This window comes from Melanotaenia boesemani, chromosome 5 (genome assembly GCF_017639745.1).
Source record: "Melanotaenia boesemani isolate fMelBoe1 chromosome 5, fMelBoe1.pri, whole genome shotgun sequence".
Lineage (NCBI taxonomy): Eukaryota > Metazoa > Chordata > Actinopteri > Atheriniformes > Melanotaeniidae > Melanotaenia > Melanotaenia boesemani.
The window spans coordinates 31,596,498-31,612,439 of NC_055686.1; the positions used below are offsets into that span (position 1 = coordinate 31,596,498).

Sequence of the window (15,942 nt, forward strand, 5' to 3'; positions counted from 1 at the left end):
TGATATTATTGGTGTCAGTGCTTTTTTGTCTGCAGACTGTGGTATGTCTGTCAGTCTGTTATTTTAATAAATAAAGTTATTGAGCACTTTCTGATGCAGATGGAGTGAAGAGTGTGTCACTTCTTAACATAAAGGAAGTTTGGTCTGAGGTAAAAATCGAGATTTGTCCACTCACTCTGAATTTAAGGCACAAATTTGGACTGATCTTCTGATGCTTTTCATGTTGTTTATTTGGATAGATGTTTCTGCAAAATGTTGGAGTTGAAAATGGAGAACTTCTGTTCATTCAACATCTTAGATGGTAAGTGATAGGTAAGTTTGGTCCTAGAGAGTTGCAATCCTACAGGTTTTAGAGGTTTCCCTGTTTCATCACACCTGATTTAAATGAATGAATCACTTAGCAGAACCTGATAAGCTGTTGGATCAATTTTATTTGCATCAGGTGTGTTACAGCAGAGAAACATCTACCCATCTCGCTACCCAAGCATGAGTTAAGCTTAAAACCCATCTTGCAGAGGCCCCACCCAACACCAGAAAACCCTGGACAACTGTATACCTTGGGTCATTGGTGCCCCCTGAAAGCAACAGGATGAATTATACAAATTTACTGTATTATATAGATCCAACCCACATATATTATATATATTATATAAAAAACCCAATTATTGCTTAATGCTGCAGCTTATTGCTGGGAGAAATCCAATTGATTTTGTGTAAATCCTTTTCCTGTTCTGTTGCCCCATTCAACAAGTTATTCTTTGAGGGTACATAGTTTGGTATACTTTTAGAGATATTTGTTTGTGATCAACCTCTCAGTAGAACAGACAATAGAAGTGACAAGGCATCCTGGGTTTAATGCCAGTACGAGAAGCTGTGATACCCACAAAGCTGCTGGAAGCTGTGCATAGCATGCAAATAGAAAACAAAAGCGGGCCAAGGACTGAGCCTTGTAGTATCCCACCAAGTTACGCTACTAAGGTGATAAGTTCTGTTCAGTCACACTGATGGAGTAGCATTAGCCACATCGCCTCAGAAAAGTGAAAGTGCTCTATTTTCCAGGAACCAGGCCTGGGGACAGCTTACTAGTGAGTGTAGTGTTGTTAAAGAGGATTAAGAAAGGGGAGGGCACAAATGAATAATCACTGATAATCACTGATTACTTTCAAGGGTATAGATTGGTTTGAAAAAAATAGATCAGCCAGTGAAAAGTCTGTGGAGTCAATAGATTATTTAACGTTTTAATTATTTGTTAGAGGCATAAACTGTTGGTAGTTTTATGTAGTAACCGTCAGGGGCGTTTCCTGGACCTGGGAACATTGGAGGCTGAGCCCACACCTTCATAGAGGAATCTCAGTGAACCAACGCAGTAAAGGCTTCCAATTTAAGCTTTCTTGAGCATTGTTGCACTTTGTTTAAAGCCAAATACTACAATATGTGCTTCAATGTGTATATATATATATATTCAAACTTAAATATGACAATGTAAACTAGATCACTATTCATTATTAAATTATTCCCCTCATTTTTCTTTCTCTGACAAGCACAAGCGTTAGTTCTGTTTCAAAATGCTTGGTGTACCTCTTTGTAGCTCTTTTCTCTACATTATCTGCTCACTCATTCCACCTTCTGCTGCCTGAAAAGCAATTAAATGTGCACTTCATGACATGAGAACATATTTAACAAAATATTTAGAAAAATACTTCTTTGGTTTTCTTTCTTTCACTCAGACAATTTATAGATAAATGCCATCCAGTAAAAGTGCTATACCTTTTACTTTTCCAGACATCTGCTGTTTATCTCCAAAACTTGCTCTTTAGTGCACATCTGCAAAAAATGGATAAATGTGAACTGTTTTCAGCCATTTGCAATTTTCAGAATAAAGACCATGTAGCATTTGCTGTACCTCTCTATCATCTAATCTTTCTTTTCTCTCTTTCCCTACAGGTTTGATAACTTGTTTTCCTTCCATCATTCCCCTTCTTTCCTTTTTTAACTTGCTGTTTTCATTTTTCATATGCCTCTTTCCTTCTTTCTGTTTTCCTTCCATCCTCTTTCCTTCTGTCACTCACCTCTTTCTTTCTTTCACTTACTTTTTTTGGTCTTTCACTTGATATGTTCCGTTTTCTATTTCTTTTCCTTCTTTCTTTTACTTTCCTTCTGTCACCTCCAGTTTTCCCATGTGGTAATCCTCATATCCCCAATTCCTTTCATTTGCTACCATCTCTTTTTCTATGTCCACCATCTGCTAATTATGCTGCTTAATTCTTTGAAAGTAGAAGCTGAAACGCCTGTGCAAATCTATCTATGACCACCCCATGGTCAACGTTGGTCAGCATCTCTCTCTCGAACTGACATTACAGCCAAATTACTAAGCTGCTCCTGATCCATTGTATTCCTCAGCCATGTCTGTAGTCAGCGAAGAGCACTGAAAGACCTTTCACAACTGCAGCTCTTAACTGGAATCGTCAAGGACGTTTGAAAGATAGCGGTAAGGGAGGGGAACATATCCTTATCCAAAAGGGAAAACACACAGATCACACACAGGTCTGACCGTGTACCACAAAATGTTTTTCGAGCATTTCTTAAGCTCATCACACAGTGCCTTGGTCCTATCATAAATATCATGTGCTTTCTCATTACTCCTGTAACTTTTGAGTGTGGTCTGAACTGCCATTTTATATTCCATCCCCTGCTCCAAGTCTCTTTCTGTAAGTATTTGTGTAGGCCTTGAGTTACTGAGAGCAATGTTTGAAACATGACAAGCATGTAGATTGTGCTGAATTTACAAAGCTTGCCTTCCAGCCCCTTAGCTAGAGATGCTGAATTTTCCCCTAATGTCTGGATCAAAGCAGGAAGGTTCTGTAGAGTGACATTCACACTTTCAATCTGACATGCCCAGTTTGTCTTTGACAACTGAACAAGTTGCCTGTTTCCCACCTCAAGTTTCCCTTGAAATTCTTGCAATTGTGGAAAAGAAAGAGTAGAGACACTCCAGGAGTTTGAAGGGGTCACTTGCCTCTTCGATTATTTTACAAGTGGCACAAAGCACCAGATTAAGCTCATGGGCATAGCTGTGAACATAGAATAGAATAGAAATACTTTATTAATCCCTTTGGAGAGTCCTCAGGGAAATTTGGGAAACATATAGTGCCTCTGGATGCTCCTCTCTGAATCAAGCTTGTACACCATTCACTGTTCCACTCATAAAGGCAGCACCATCGTAGGATTGAGTAACACATTTTATTCCATGTATCTCAAGCTGCAGCTCTATGGTTTCAGTGATGGACTTGGCATCAAATGCATCAAGCTGGCAAAATCCAAGGAATCGCTCTTTCACCAAGCCTTGTGGGGAGACATATCTCACACACAGTGCAAGCTGCTCTGATCGATGATCCCTTGCTTCATCCACCATTATTGAGAACATTTAATTTAATTTATTTTCAGAGATTATTCTTGAAATAATGACATTAGAGGTGCTTTGAATCCTTTCCTTTTCGGACAAGGGTGAACGTTGCACATGAAGTTGGTTTGTATGTTTTAAGAAAAGGATCACACTTCTCAAGAAGCTCAATGCATTCCAAAAACTTTCCCTTATCATCCCCATCCAATGTTTCCTTGTGCCCTCTAGGAAGTTCTTGCTTCCCGAGAAAGGCTGTCACCGCTGCTACGCATGTAAAATGTTCTCTATAATCCAATATCTCACTTGCATGTGCAGTTTGAAGCTGCTCTGTGATTTCTTCATGGACTTGTGTAGTTTTAAAGCCATTCCAGTGAATCATTGAGCCCTTTATGTATGATAGATGTTCTCCCACCTGTGGTCGACGCTCATGAGAAGATCGCTCCTCTTCTGCACCAAATGCTAAAGCTTGCCATAATGGGACTTCAAGAGAGCCCCCTAGTGACTCAGCTCCTGTCTGTGCGACGTTCCGGTCGCCCGCCAGACTTCCTGTTAACATATCTCTGTCTTCCAGAGACCCAGTCAGCGCACCTTCCAGTGCTCCAGCTCCAGTCAGTGCGCTTCCCGGTGCTCCAGCTCCAGTCAGCACACTTCCCGGTGCTCCAGTTCCAGTCAGCGAGCCTCTCAGAGATCCGGCTCCAGTCAGGGCTTCTTCCAGAGATCCGGCTCCATGCAGGGCTCCGACCTCACAGAGCGCGCCTCCAAAAGATCCAGTTCCAGTCTGCATTTCCATGGGTACAGCCCCAGTTCATACTGGCCTCTGGCTGTCCGCCAGAGTTCTAGTCTGCGCGTCCTCCAGAAGTCCAGCTTCAGTCCATGCAGCTCTCTAGCCGTCCGCCAGAGGTCCAGTCTGCTCGTCCTGTTGGTCGACCCCCTGAACCAAGTTTGCTGTTTGCGCAGCCTCTGGACTGTGTTGCCTGGATTGTTCTGCTTGGGTCTTGCTTAGATCCTTATGTGCTTCATCCCCTGTAATGTAGGTTTCCCTGTTCCTGAGTTTTTGGGAAAATAAACCCTTTTAATCTGCACCAGTTCTGTCTCCTGCCTGATCCGCCTGCATTTGGGTCCTCACCTCCGCTCACACGTGACAAGAACCATATAACTTTCCTGCCTTAAAGGCCTCTGTTTCATGACTCGTTTTGATGGTTCACTGAGTTTTTTATATTAATTCCTGAAGCCATTGTTGTCCTGCAGCATCCTGGGCTGAGAAACCACTTCACAACTTTTTAAATGTCCCAGTGCCCACTTTACCACAGCATTTTGCTTTAGAGCTCCACACCACACACCAACAGCTGGATATCAGCACACTGGCCCTTTTGAACCTCACAGTGGCTGATTCAATAAAGAAACCCAAGAGGACATTATCAGACTAGGAGAATAAAAGAAAGAGAGAAAGGGACAGAGCAAGAGATAAGACAATATGAGACAACATTGCAAAAATGCAATGTACATGAGAAATGTCAGATTGCCATCAAAGCAATACACAAACATTGAGTTTTAAGGTTGGAAAGGTCTTTAGTGTAGCTTTAAAGAACCATCATTTGGGTGAGATGACTTAAATCTGAAACCCTGAGTGGGTTCACAATAATAAAGCAACAAAAACTAGTCAACAACAGGCTTACCCTGAACCTGAAACTCACTTCTCTCCAAAATGCTGCATCAGGTATGGCGCAAGCATTCCATGAGCATGGATCTTGTTTCACTGACATAAAGGTAATGGTTCTCTTCAAGATTGTAAAGTATTGCTCTCCCTTCAATTGTGTTGTTGAGTACCCCACATATATTCTAGTAAAATGTGAGAAAAATAAAGGAAAAACATTCAGTTTAGCTGAATCTTCCAAAACCATTTGAACTCATTGTACAAAGTAAAGGCAAGAGGAAAATATGGAAAGGACCCTATAAGAATAAAGTTTATTATGCATCTTGGTGGTGATTGGCTGCCGCTTGCTCAGGTTTCATCTGCACTGTGCCCAGCTGGACGATGACGCTGTTCCCGCCTTCCTCTTCGACAGCCAACCAGAACAGTCACCGGGACTTCAAAAGGGAGGAAGCAACTGCAATCGTGGCAGCTGTGTTCCATCAGGCCCACAGTTTGCCAGGCTGGGTTTTGAGAGTAGATGCTGGTCATTGTGTGTTAGAATAGCCGTGTGGTTTGTGAGCTGAATTCCTTTTCTTTTGGTTGTGTGCACAGTTGTGCCTTTTGAGTTGATATTGAGCAGAGAAGCTCTCACCTTTTGTGCGTAGCCTTTTGAGTTGTAGCGTTAAGCTTTACGTTTGCATTGGATATTTGGTTAAGTTTCTTTTTTGTAATTGTTAATGGTAATTGTTAACTGTTCAAACCGTAATTTAAGTACACCTTTTATTTATTAGATTTCTTTTATTTATTACCGGACTATATATAACCTAGATTAGTATAACCTTTGTTGATTATTATTTGTTGTATTGATTAGAACCTGGGCTTATTAATGAAATTATTGTTATATATTTACATTCTGTCCTGTTTTTGTTTTTGTTCTGTTTTTGTTAGCGACGCAAACCCCCTAGATTTAGAAAGAGGGACGTAACATGAAGGGTTTGATATAAAGAGTGGAAGACTGTTTGTGTGGGGACAAAAGGGCTAAAATTACACGTGAGCAATGCATGCGACTGATTTCTCCACACAGGCATCTTGAAGCTGGTATTACCAACAAAGGCTGTTATACAAAGTCATAAATACTTTTGAGTAAGCGTGTTCAATAGTTTTTCCCTGTGTCGTTCCATTTTACTACACATAATTTATGAAAATCTAAGATTTGATCTTTGCATGCGTGGATTGCATTAGCTCTTACAAATATCTGGTGAAAATTTCATGTCAAAAGCATCTTTAGAAATATGTTTACTGAGAAAAATTTGGGATGTGTCAAATATTAAATTTATTAACTGTATGTATAAATATGTATACGCACACACACACACACACACACACACACACACAATGAACCTTGAATAAACTATATATATTATATATATATATATATATATACACTACCTTTCAAAAGTTTGGGGTCACTTCCCTATTGAATCCCATGGCAAAGTGACCCCAAACTTTTGAAAGATAGTGTATACACACACACACACACACACATATATATATATATATATATATATATATATATATATATACACTTTGCCCTCAGTAAACACAATGCAGCACAACATGAAGCTGTAGGAAAATTCTGCAATGGTTAATCTGACATTTTCCATCAACCTGAACAACATCCACTTGTATGAACAGAGACAGCAGGCGGAGCAGATGTTACAGAGAACAGGTTTTGTAGCCCTCGAGTCGTCTAACCTGAACCTTTGAACACCACGCCCCCTCCTAATGAAACCCCGTCCTCAATATAAAGCGGTCTGAATGTGACAGAGTGATGCTCAGAATGAGGAAATTCAGCTTAATAACAGTTTTACTTCTCTGCAGCCACAGTAAGAGCCGTGTTCTCAGCATTAAATACAACCATATCTTTAATGCAGTAACTGTTTTTTCCTGATTAACCTCCAGATAAATGTTGAAATAATTGCTGTAATCAGCTTAGAATGAATGTGTTTTCTCTGCTGCTTGTTTCAGGCTGGATCTGTGAGTCTCAGACTGTGGAGGTCCAGCAGGGTGAAGATGTCACTCTGCTGTGCTCCAACATTTCTACATCTCCAACCACGACGGAGTGGTTCAGAGTGGTGAACAGAACCAAACCCAGCTGTATCTCTGCCATGTATGGAGCTGAGGGTAAACCTTCACTCTGTGATGGATTAAAAGATGGAAAATTTGAGATGAGCTCCAACATGTCCACTGTCTTTCTGAGGATTAAACAAGTGGATTTCTCTGATTCTGGTCTGTATTTCTGTGGATTCTACGTAAAGAGACATACAGTCAATGTCGGTGCCACAGAGTTAACAGTTCAAGGTAAGACTGTGTTCATGTTTCATATGTTAACCTTAGATTTTCCTCATCAAATAAACTGAATATCTCAAAGTTATTGTTACAGGAGTAAGAAAACTAAAGAAATAAACATGAATAAAATTGTCTTATTGCAGGTGAACATGAATCCATTAAAGGTGATGATAAGAGCACAGAAAGTAAGGTTCCTCCTTCTTTAATCATTTCAGTATCAACCACATCTGAAATGATTAAATATAAATGTTTGACTGTAAATACTTTGTAGAAGCTGATGGATCTACAAACCTGATGAAGGTGATCCTGGGTGCTCTAACTGGTTTCCTCACTGTAACAGTCGTTGTTCTGGCCGTCAGAGTCTGGAGACTTCAGAAAGGTACGGCTGGCTTATAGATTAGAGCAGGTCTCAGTACATTCCCATGAGGACCACAGTCCTGCAGGTTTTCAATGTTTGCTGCTCCAACACACCTGACTCAAATTTCTGCACAATGACTGAAATAATTTCAGTCAGGTGTGTTGGAAACACTAAAAGCCTGCAGGACCACGGTACTCATAAGACCAAATTTAGCAGCTCTGCTGTAATACATCTTCATGGAATCTGATGGATAAATCCATGAAGGTGTCTGTCAATGATTTTTATTTGCCTTTTTAGATGCAAATGAGGAGGCGCAGCCAGAAAGAAGCGCGGTAAGACTTTTTTTTTTTTTTCAACTAAAGTAAACAGTTATGTGGTTTAATTGTCAATTTAAAGAGATGATCCAACTATAAATAACATCAGCCTGTAGAGAGACTGTAGAGAGGTTTAACTTGCTTTAAAATGCTTCCTTGTAACATTGAACATTTATTATGCTCTAACTAAAGTTGTTTAATCAAAATACTAGAAATCATGTTTTGTCTGGACATTTTTAAAAAAATGTTCTGCACAGTGGATATTTAAAGAAGCCAATTGCAGCCGTGCTTGATCATTTATTAAATATCATTGTCTTTAGATAATCTTTTTTTGTTGAGGTAACAGAAATACTTAATTCAGTATTTTCAGAACTTTGAATAAACACAGAGGCCTTGCTGAGAATATACATGCTTTTCAATTACATGTATGTGTTTTTGATGCCTGCCTGGTATATTTTATGTATGTTTGAAGCATTGTTTTATGCAAGTCCTCAGAAATTACCGTTGCACATTCACAAGGTGTAATATGTGAGTCACCAGTAGGGGCAGTGTAGGGACCAGTTTAACTTGATGTCTAGCTGTCTAGCTAGTTTATGAGCGTTAAGAGAAGGAAGCTAAATACATGACTTCTATGATGTTGGGGGTTGGGGCGCCCCCTAATATAATGGTTGGGGAAACACTGGGTTTTATTAAAATGTGTATGAGAGCAGGTCCCTGGTACAAAAGGTTGTTGAAAGTAAAAAATCACAAGTTTAACTTAGCAGAGTTTGCTTAAATCCTACTGGTGTCTTTTTATCCATGATAATGTTGAATTCATCTTTTAGTGTTTTAGAGAAGATTTCAAAACATGAAGATATATCGTGTGTCAGTTACAGGCCATATCGCTGAGCCCTGGTTTCAAGAAAACTAGCTTGGCTTAGATGTTTTATATGCCATCTACCCTCTATCCAGTCTGACTTTTCTAATGTGTTCCCAGTGGAATCTTAAGGTAACAGCCACAGTTCACAAGCAAGCATATACACCATTATGGTCATAATGGAGCTGGTTGCCTACAAGAATGTGAGGGTAAAAGCAAGTATATTCTAGGCCTCTGACTTCAGAAAAGCCATTTACAGGACGTAAACCAAATAACACCTTTGCCTCAGTACACTGTTAAATTCTGACTAAAATGCAGCAATCACAAAGTAAATGAGATGGTAACAGCTCATTTTCCAGCGCCTTGTATTTTAATAAAAAAAAAAAGGTAGGTATCTTGATGAGTAAGTTTAACCTGTGATCTCAAGATAACAGCATCTATAAAAGGTAACTGTAAAAATGGCCACTTTCAGCTTCCGTAGGTGTGTAATCTCATATCTGGTTTCATTTCAGATCTAATTCATTTAGCTTTTGGTCACTCCTCTGAAACCCTGATATCATATGGTTTACTCTATATGATTTACTCTTTCCCCATTTTCAATATTATTTCACATTTTTGACAAACTCATGGACGTTGTGTGACTGAATAAATGTGATTTTCAGAACATGGACTCAGCTGATGTCAACTACGCAGCTCTAAGTTTCCAGGCCAAAGCCAGAGGAGGCAGCAGGCCTGCATCAGAGACACATCTGCAGCCACATGTTGTGTATGCTGCCACCAGATAGACTCAGGAAGCAGCTGGAGCTGCAGCTCAGAGTGGACTTCAGGCTTCTTCACATTCATCTGCTGACATGTTTCTGTTTGTGTGTGATGTATCTTGATAAGGAGATGTGGAAAAATTGAACCTCAGGCAAAAACGTCTCTGGACGCTGACTTGAATAATAAAAAGAAGTTTATTACAAAAGTTCAGACATCAAAACAGATTTCTGCAGAAAAATCTGGAGGTCCCAAAGCCAGAACGAAGACCCAAAGACCTGATGTACAGTTCTGTCTTATATATGGTTTAAACAAAGAAAATTCCTCAGTCCTGTATCCTCCAATCATAGAGTTTGCATATAGGATGTTCGTGTGTGAATCCAGTCTGTAGGACAGAGAACCTTATATGGTGAATCTTGAGTGTGTATCATAAAAATGCTATGCTTAGATCCCTCATGTGTCAAAGAGTCGCTGGTAGAAATAAACTGAATGTTTCTTCATCCGTCTGTCCACCTGGTTTCTGAGAACAGAAAGATCATGTTAGATGTGTGATGGAGGAGGAGTCAGAGCTGATGCTTGTCAGACTTTCTCATGAAGAGAGTCCAGATGTCTGCTGTGGGAGGAGCGACACACACACCAGTGTGTGACAGGAAGAGACAGCTCAGTGTGGTCTCAGTACATCTGAGGTAAACTTCACAGACCTCTAAAGTCAAAGAGCTTTAGGAAATGTTTTAAAAACATTACCAGGTTCAAATTAAAACTGCTGGATTTACATATTTATGATTTATAACAAATAATAAAATAGCAGGAAAGCCTGAGATGCACATGATACCTTAAATTTAGATCTGATAAAGTGGCTGGTGAGTTTATACTAAAAACTTGCCTTGCATTGATGCATCACTGCAATCCAGAACACAAGACCATGGAGAACATGGATGATATAATTGAAGAATTATTTAGGATGCTGACTGTGATACTCACCCATACAGTCTAATGATCTGCAGGAGGGGGGAGGTGTAGATCTACATCTCTCAGGAAGAGACAGCACAGTGTGGTCTGATCACATCTGAAACCAGCAGGACTTCACTGGTAGTGACAAAGTCTGAAAAGAATTAGTAAAATCTGACCTGCTCACCTTTTGACTGAATAATTTCAGCCTCTGTATTGTTGCAGAATTGTTTTTAACGTAGATGTAAAATAACAGGATAATCCAGAACATGTGATGACAAACATCATCTGTATGAGTCTTTACTACAGGAAGACATCAGCACTGACCACAAACATCACATGAGTCCTTGTTGTGGAGATCAAGAATAAAACTGCTGTAAAAACTCTTTGATTTATATGAACAACAATGAACCACAGAGTCTCCTGGAAAACAAAAGTCATGTTATTTACTGAGATTTTTACACACAACCATCTCTAGGGTTTACAGAGAATGGTCAGAAGAGAAAAAGATGCAGCGGCGATGTGGACCTGATAAAGTGACTAAGTTTACATATACAGTTAAGCATTCTGTATTCATACCTCATGCAGGCTAATACTGGCAAAGTCACGTGAGCAGAGCCAGCTCTAGACTTCAGTGGTCCCTAAGCAGAATATGGTTTTGGGGGCCCTACCCCTTCATGCCATGAACAAAGTTTTTGGGTAGATGTGACACCCTAAGTTGTGATATATCGTATGTTAACTTATTCAAAACACTCTAGGACACTGTATTGTGCACCATTATTTCATGTAAAGTGCTCTTAATACAGCCTTATGGAACCTAATTAACATGCATTCCTATTTAACATACAAGAGGAACATATACAACAAGATACCATATGCACACAACTTAGTTATTGCACAATCACTTAACTTAGCTAAACGAGATTCTGTATAATTTTTAAAATATAAACTAAATAGACAGAACTAAATGTAACTTTTAAAGTTAAAGTTAAGGTATATTTTATAAATGAATGTTTTCTCTGAACATTAATTAACTATTAATCCATTAGTCTGACTTTTTCTTTAAATGGACACATATACATACACACACACACATACATATATACACACATATATATACATACATCTATCTAACTGGGACACTGACTCTCTAATCTTCTGTGTTCCTACGTGCTTCCAGTGTTGCTCTCCTGATGCATGATGTCTGACGTCAGACAGCCCACCTTGCCACTGAAAACATGCACCGACACATTTTACAATTTGTCTTGTAAATATCTCCCCTGATGTTGTCCAGCTAAGAACGAAAGAGTTTTTTGCTTTTGAGGACGTGGTGGAGTATCAGGTTCAGAGGACATTTCAAAAAGACGCAGGTGTTGTGAGCAGCGTCGGTATGTGGCATCTGTCTCTAGGCAACAGTGACCGCAACAAATTGCGTTTAATACAGACCATCCCTATTGAACCAATAAAATGTCAGGAGGAAATATTTAATTGTCAAATAAAGAACAATTCTATATTTTATGGGACAGTTGGCAACCCTACCGCTAGCTTGAGTTACAACTGCTTTGCTGGCTAACAATACCCAACCAGTTGCTAAACCTGTTAGCAACTGCTGCTGAAATCACACCAAAAAGTGCTGCCACATGTCTAATCTTCATTATCACCAGACTAATACCTTACTTTACAGTATAACTGCAAAAGAAATGACCTTGTCCTTGCACAGCTGCTTCATCAGCCTTCTTTTATTCCTTTTTTTCTGTACTAGATGGATAATTCTTATTCATAATGAAACACATAAACCACTCACGGAAACAACCTTCTTCGGTAGGGGGCCCCCTAGTGGTGCGAGGCCCGAAGCAGTCGCTTAGTGGCAAAACCGGCTTTGAACGTAAGCAGTGGTAATGTAAACACCCTGTTAAGGGGGAGAATAAGTTAACACACGGACACCAGCTTTCCTTGGCTCCTGTGTGTATTAACTGGGCTCAGTGCAGTACATACATTGCATATAACTGTAGACACAGATGTTACCCTAAATACAGCTATAATACTAACATTTACAAACCTTTAAGCAGAATGAACATACTAAAATACTATATAGTAACAAACAGAATGAACATACTGTGACTCAGCTCATTTCCAGAGTTGTCAGGCCTCTAACCCATATGTCACAATAGAATTAACAGCATTCTTAATTTAGCAGTACAGAAATGAAACACAGAACACAATGGATACATACATGAAAACATTAATACTCAGCTAATCCATAAGTTTTACTAACTACACAACTCATCAGACGATTAGCATAGAACACAGTTAGCTTCAAGCTAATTATGCTAACTCAAGACGTGGTTCATCGCAGATACAAAACTTAGTTTATCACATGAAAACACACAGTCACATCAAAGTACAAAAGTAATCCTTGGTAGATTTAACACTTTTTTACCCACTTGCGAGCAAAGATTGTCATTATGAGGATGTCCATACCTGGTAAGGGGCAGAATAAGTTAAGAACACACTGACACCAGCTTTTCTCGGCTCCTGCATGTATTAAGTGGAGTGAGGAAGCAGGGTGCCTCGCTGCACAGCTCAGTGAACCCAAACTCCCCCTACTGCTGCCCTCAGTGCATTGACTGTACTGATTTTATCTCAAACACCAACAATCTTACCCATCAAAACCCTTTTTCACTTTAAATGTGACCTCAGCATTTAACTCCATTTCTTATTTGAGTTTCATACAATTCAATCCTCTACAGTAACAGTGGTCTACATTTAGTGCTTGCTTTGTATGATTTTAACTTCTGTTACTCAGGGAACAAAAGTTATTGTATACAGATGTATGAAGAATATGGTGTACAGATCTGTCTCTGGTTACAGGATCAAACTAGATAAATAAAAATACTCCATTAGGTGATAAATGTTTAGCTCTGTCCACAAGAAAACTTTGCTAAACACACTTACTAAATTGTCTTTGGGTCTTGTATTAGAAAGATTTTGGATACATTATCAAGGTCCATCCATCCCTGGCCAAAATTTGGTCTTGTCTCATGGTGTTGAGTAATCATGAGTGTGAAGGTCAAAACTCAGCCACATGAGCACCACATGTGGCCCAAAATAAAAATGATATAATAAAGGCTTCCCATATTAGGACCACTTCTGGCCCACAAACTACTTGCCAGTGTTGTAACTGGGCCATAAGTGACTGCTAACAAGGTGCAGGTGAAGATCATGGATGCCAGGGAAACAGAGGCATGCCCACCACAGCCACACACACCAGAGCAGGGACATGGACCACAACAGAAATATTTTCTCTTCTTCAGATCATTCTCTCTAAAACCTGGAGATGGTTGTGTGTGAAAATACTCAGACCAACAACCATGCCACGTTCAAAGACACTTAAATCTCCTTTCTTCCTCATCCTGATGCTCAGTTTGAACTTTGGCACGTTGTCTTTTCCATGTCTACATGACTAAATGTGTGGAGCTGCTGCCTTGTGATTGGCCGATTAGATATTTGTTTCAACAAGCAAATCCATCCACTGAACAGTGATTCAGAGTGAAAAAACTTTGAGATTTCCTTTTTGTTGTTATTGTTTTTCCTTGTTCTTCTCAAGATGTTTTCTTTCAGATCAGGGTGCAGAAAATGTCAAAAATAAACATTTTATGCTATGTTGGTTGTCTGCACCCGTCATGTTTGAAAATCGTTTAAAAGGTCTCTGATGAACGAAGTAATCTCATGCAAACTTAACCAACTCTTGTTCTTAATTTAGGAAAATGTCTGGCCATACGGCACAACTCCTGGGCCAATCTCTGGTCATTTCACGCATTGACTACTGCAACTTCTTACTGGCAGGCCTGCCTGCATGCTCAGTTGAACCTCTGCAGATCCAGAATGCAGCAGCAGGTCTGGTCTTCAACCAGCTCAAAAGGGCTCATGTTGCTCCGCTCCTAGTCACTCTTCACTGGCTTCCAGTTGCAGCGCATCAAATTCACAGCTCTTCTTCTGGCTTACAAAACAATAACCCAAACAGCTTCTGTCAAACCTCTACCCCTTAGTCCATAGCTACAATACCTCTCGAGAGTTATTCTCTGCCAGCAAAAGACGCCTAGTGCTCCCACCACAAGTGGCACAACTCTTCCTCTGTTGTTCCTTGGTGGTGAAACAATCTACCGAACTCTGTCCGATCCACAGAGTCCTTATCTACTTAAGTGTGGACGAGCAGCTGACTGTATGTGACTGTCCATGATTGTGTGTCAGATGTGGTAGTTTGTAACATGGGGACGCCTTCCTGTTCAGGGTATACACATCAGACTTCAGGCACAACTCAGACCATTGCCACCTACAAAAGTTCTCGAAATGATACAGCCATTATTGGATGTGTGTCAGACAGGAATGACCAGGAGTACAGGGTCAGTGATCTGTGACTTTGTCGGCTGGTGTGAGACCAGAGCTCTGCAAATATACTTGATTTTTATTTTTTTTTTAAATGATGTAAAGCAGTTTATGTTGCCTTTAGCATAAAAAGCGCTATATAATTACAGTTTGATTTAAAGTTTTGATTTGATTTGTTTTGATACATAGAACACCAGTTACTGTGGCATATAGATTTTATGCTATTGCATTTGTATTTGATATTTGTATTTTATATTTGTTAATCTGCTTTTCCTACTCTTTTTCTGTAGTTGAGTTGTAGTAACACGCTAATTTCCCCGTTGTGGGATTAATAGTTTTATCTAACCTTGTCTCTTATCTGCAGTCCAAATTTAATCCTTATGGGCCCCATATAGACATGCTGGCTGGGTACAGACACCAAACTTTCCAGTTCTACTCTTGTCTGTGTTTCTAAAGTGTTTACAGAAGGGTTTGTTATCTGATTCACAGTCCGATTTGTAGAGCATTTTATCCCCAAAACATGGCAAAATTGAGTTTTCTTGGTTATTGAAGGTATTTTCCCAATCGTGTAGTGAAACAGATATCCAATATCTAATATGATAACAAAATGCAAAAGGAAACACGAACTGGCTTAACCCAGTGTTAATTTTTTTTTCCTAGAAATATATGCCAATTAGCACTTTATTTTGTGGCAATATAGCACCTAATTTACATTTTAAAAATAAACTTTCAGAAAACTTGCAATACAAAAAAAATAAGTCTTAATGTGAGTAATAAACAAGGAAAGTTTTGTGGTGATGCCAGTTAGTTGTAAATTTTAAATTATTCACCTGTAGAGTCTCACCTTCAATGATTTCTTTGAAAACAAGCTGTGAAATAACATGATGTCAAGTATAATTTAAGAGCAACATTCAGCGTTTGAACATGTTTTCCTGAAAGCAC

At 39.4% G+C, this 15,942-nt stretch overlaps 1 protein-coding gene across 1 annotated transcript; it reads left to right on the forward strand.

Moving 5' to 3' along the window:
• Window positions 1-6,873: 6,873 nt before the first annotated feature.
• LOC121639317 lies at window positions 6,874-9,753 on the forward strand. Its single transcript, XM_041984479.1, has 5 exons — window positions 6,874-6,919; window positions 7,062-7,394; window positions 7,654-7,761; window positions 8,038-8,072; window positions 9,573-9,753. Exons 1-5 carry the CDS (start codon window positions 6,874-6,876, stop codon window positions 9,693-9,695), a joined length of 645 nt encoding a protein of 214 aa, XP_041840413.1. The 3' UTR covers window positions 9,696-9,753.
• The last annotated feature ends 6,189 nt before the right edge of the window (window positions 9,754-15,942 follow it).